Below are 3,814 nucleotides of genomic sequence, written 5' to 3'. Positions count from 1 at the left end.
TGTGTATGAAACATTCGACACCGTCCGCAAATTTGTATGAAACATCCACCACCATTCGCAAAATGTGTATGAAACATTTGCGACCATTCGTTTCCATTTGCAAAATATATAGGAAAAACTCGCTCGCATATGGAACATTCGTATGAGTCGGAACCCCCTAGGAAGACCACCGAATGCAAAAAATGTCAACTGAAAGGTATCAGCATTGAATCCAAATATTATAACGATTATTTAGCGTAGCTAGGCTTGAAATTTATTGTGCGTTGCCTTGTTGTACGTTACATAGTGACATTAAGAGTGAAGGAGCCCGTAGGTGAGTAAAGTATTTAATAAAAAAAAGATATTTCATATACAATTCAATTGATACTAATGAATGTCGTTCCACTTTTCCATGTATTCACACCAGAATGTAATGCTATGGCCACCGTAAAATTGACTGAAACTACACATGAATCCGGCCTAAAATTTGACCGTGAATTTGTATTACATTAGTCTTTTCATTAGAAATGTATCATGTTATGTATGTGGAAAAAGTCGATGTCACAAAAAAATAATAACTATTTCTTGATATTGGTTTATTTCTTTCGTTATTTAATTAGACTATTTCTTGATGTTGGTGCTGATATCAATATTAAAAGAAAAAGAATGTAATAAATAAATAAATATAAATAAATAGGGATTGATTCTATGAACCAAAAGTAGCAATTTTCACCTACATCGGTTTGTAATAATGTTGTAATTGGTCTTTAATTTCTATCGCTTCGACGGAATTTCAAATGAAGATCAACCCTAAATTTTTTCATTGTTCACTCAAAGTTCAACCAATACTCATCATTGAGATCATAATTTCGGAACATAACAGGGTTTTCTTGATTTAAATGTAAATTTTTAGAATATTCCTGAGTCCCTGAGCTCATATCATTCGAGTTTTTCAAAATCATATTGTTGCTGATATTGAATGTATGAAAATTCTCTTTACCTAAACTGATAACATTTTGAGGCCGATGAGAAAATGAGAGCCGATCAATAGACATCAAGTTTGTTCGATCATTCCCAAATAATCGCGCTCTATTCAATTTGTTGTTCATTAGTGTTGTTGGGTCATTTACAAATGAATTGTTGTTAATTCTATTATTGATACTTTTCGATAACTGAAATCGGTTGCTGCCATCATTTTCATCAGCATATGGATTAAACTGTAATAATGGTTGATTGACTTTAGCACCATTTTCATCTGTTGGTAAAGTGATAGTGGATAGTGATCTTTGGATTTTGCGATTATATACTTTCTCTGAACTAATTAAACTACTCTGAACGGAATTGAGTTGTGAGATCGAATTAAAATTATGTATTGGCTTAAGTTGAGTGCATCTGTTTTCTTGTTTTTGTAAACTGAGGTCATTCTGATGATAATGTTGATTTGACTGTTGTCGTTGTTGGTGTTGCATATTACCATTATTTTGATGCATCATAATCTTATTTTCGTTTCTTTTTATTGTATTATGTACCTGAGATGGTGATGCATTCGGGCTATTATTCGTTATCGTCATATCCGTATCAAGAAGCATGCCTGAATCACCCAATGTATCCTTAACAATGCTGGGCGGTGAAAATGCTACACCCGAGTTCGAGTTCAGTGCTTTACTCTGTTGGATAAATATTAATATAAATATATACGTTTATGGGCCACACCAAATTTGAACGCTCTAGAATAAAAATAACGTACTGAATGGTTGTTATATCAAAGTGATACAACAACAATTCTATATTAAAAAAACGCCGTGTTCCGCTTTGATATAACAACTATCTGTACGTTGTTCTTATTCTGGAGCGTTCATTTATAAATCCCAAAAAATAATTAAACCTTACCGGAGTCTCGACAAATGGAAAGTCTTCTGATTCATCGGTAGTTGTTGTATTCCATGTGGACTCCAGTGATTTCTTAGCTTTCTTTTGTTGCTGACTTGAATCTGTTTCATCATAAGTGAGACGTTTTGGGTTTGACATGCTAGCTATTGGTTCATCTTCCATATGCACAGGCTGCACTACTACACTAGAGTCAGTTTCGTAAACAGAGTCCATCGTTGAGTCTTGTTGCCTTTCTTTGTTCATTATTTCAGTTATATCTTCTACCAAACCATTTGGGCTTGATGGAACATACGGATGTATTTTACGATACTCATTAAGTGCATTTTTGAATGGTGTAGGGGTTCGTGGTCCATTTAATACCGACTTCGCATTCGGAGTGTTCATTGTAGGCTTTGCATCTTCATCATTCATGTTCTCCGTTTTGATGACAATTTCTTGAACTTCATGTGGAAATAATTCTTTTGACATCTTTCTCAACGTTTGCTTTGGTGTAACTAGCACGTCTTCCTCGTTATTCTGTCAATGTAGAAAAAAATCGAAACATATTTATTGAAAAAAAAAAAATTGAAATTGTAAACAATTTTTTTCACGATAATGAGATTCGTGTGATTTGCAAAAACCAAATATCTCTATTTATATGTACATTTAAAACTGCTTTTTTTTCAAATTGGGACCAATATAAGTACCTTTTGATTATTATATTTGCGAACTGGTGTACTCGCTGGAATTTTACTATCAAAGTTTAGATTAATTGATGGCGAGTTCAGGAACTGACTTGGTGAAAATGGCAACGGCTTTATTGGAGTTACGCCAGGAGATTCTAATGGTTTTATGCCAGGTATAAATGAGCAATTTCCTATTGCAGATGAACTTGATGAATGCATTCTCTGAAATTATTCATTCATAGTTTTATATACTCTATGTTATTTTTAAATACTATTGAAAAATTGAAAAATATTCAGTGCCAAAATATTTACTTGGTATAAAAATGACAAAAAACTAGGGGAAATGATCTATTCGCGAATGGACAAAATTTATTAGTTGTATGATAAAGTCGTCATTTTAGTAAAATAATTCAAAAAATTCGCATACAATTCGCAAGCTATTCGCAAAAAAGTTATCACAATCAAACTATATAATATACGCTTGCAAACGAACCAAGTGAATAGCGGCGACGCAAGAAAACGAAGTGAGTGAATAGCGGCAACGGATAACATTTTTTCTTTCGTTCGTTGTCGCTATTCACTCATTTCGTTTTCGTGCGTCGCCGCTATTCACTTGGCTCGTTAACAAGCGTTCACAATTTGATACATACAAAACATACAAATTTTGCGAATTGTCTCACGTTCATAGCGTTTTGTTTGCGAATTGTTTTTTAAATCACAACTTTACTGGCCCATCGCTTACAAATCATTTCGCATAAAATTCGCAAAATATCGAATAATTCGCTATTTTCTGATCGCGATCCGATCCCCTAGACAAAAAAAAAACTATCCGAGTATACAAAAATGCACTATTTCGAAAAGAAAATAAGTAGATATGTTTTTCTCAAAAGATTCACTTAATTGGTCAAATTGATATAAGGTGCAGTTTTGAATCGAGTACACACCATTCATGGCAAACAAAATGTACTTTTGTTCCTCGAAACAAATAAAACTGTGATGTAACATAAGATGCAAGAGGCATAAGAGATATAAGCGGTACATCAATTAAAGAATTAGCAAGAAATATTTTGTTCATGCGTCTGCACATATAATTTACTATAGTTTTGCGTTTTGCGATATCGTAATAAATTTTTATTAGGATGATAATTATTATGTTTTATATCGTTATTAGGATCGGATCCTTATAACGTTATTATGATTTTATTAACTTATCATGATAAAATCATAATAATTTTATTAGGATTACATCCTAATACTTATTATGTTTTATCATAATATTT

General features: G+C 32.6%; 1 protein-coding gene across 1 annotated transcript; it reads right to left on the bottom strand.

Annotated features, from left to right (window-relative positions):
- Positions 1-570: 570 nt before the first annotated feature.
- LOC116337872 (uncharacterized protein DDB_G0286175-like) lies at positions 571-2,753 on the bottom strand. Its single transcript, XM_031762809.1, has 3 exons — positions 2,556-2,753; positions 1,870-2,385; positions 571-1,646 (listed from the first exon to the last, which is right to left on the bottom strand). The coding sequence occupies exons 1-3, from the start codon at positions 2,751-2,753 to the stop codon at positions 807-809; spliced, it is 1,554 nt and encodes a 517-aa protein (XP_031618669.1). The 3' UTR covers positions 571-806.
- Positions 2,754-3,814: the final 1,061 nt, after the last annotated feature.

The sequence above is a fragment of the Contarinia nasturtii genome, unplaced genomic scaffold (genome assembly GCF_009176525.2).
Source record: "Contarinia nasturtii isolate CC-2019 unplaced genomic scaffold, AAFC_CNas_1.1 Cnas_scaffold_316, whole genome shotgun sequence".
Taxonomy (NCBI): Eukaryota; Metazoa; Arthropoda; class Insecta; order Diptera; family Cecidomyiidae; genus Contarinia; species Contarinia nasturtii.
The sequence above is the reverse complement of the archived record's forward strand: the minus strand, read 5'-3'. Positions and strand labels throughout refer to the sequence as shown.

Coding starts and splice junctions, on each gene's coding strand:
- LOC116337872 (XM_031762809.1), bottom strand. CDS start 2,753: ATGCATTCATCAAGTTCATCTGCAATAGGAAATTGCTCATTTATACCT. Junction 2,386..2,555: donor GCAAATATAATAATCAAAAG/GTACTTATATTG, acceptor CTACATTGACAG/AATAACGAGGAAGACGTGCT. Junction 1,647..1,869: donor TTCCATTTGTCGAGACTCCG/GTAAGGTTTAAT, acceptor TTTATCCAACAG/AGTAAAGCACTGAACTCGAA.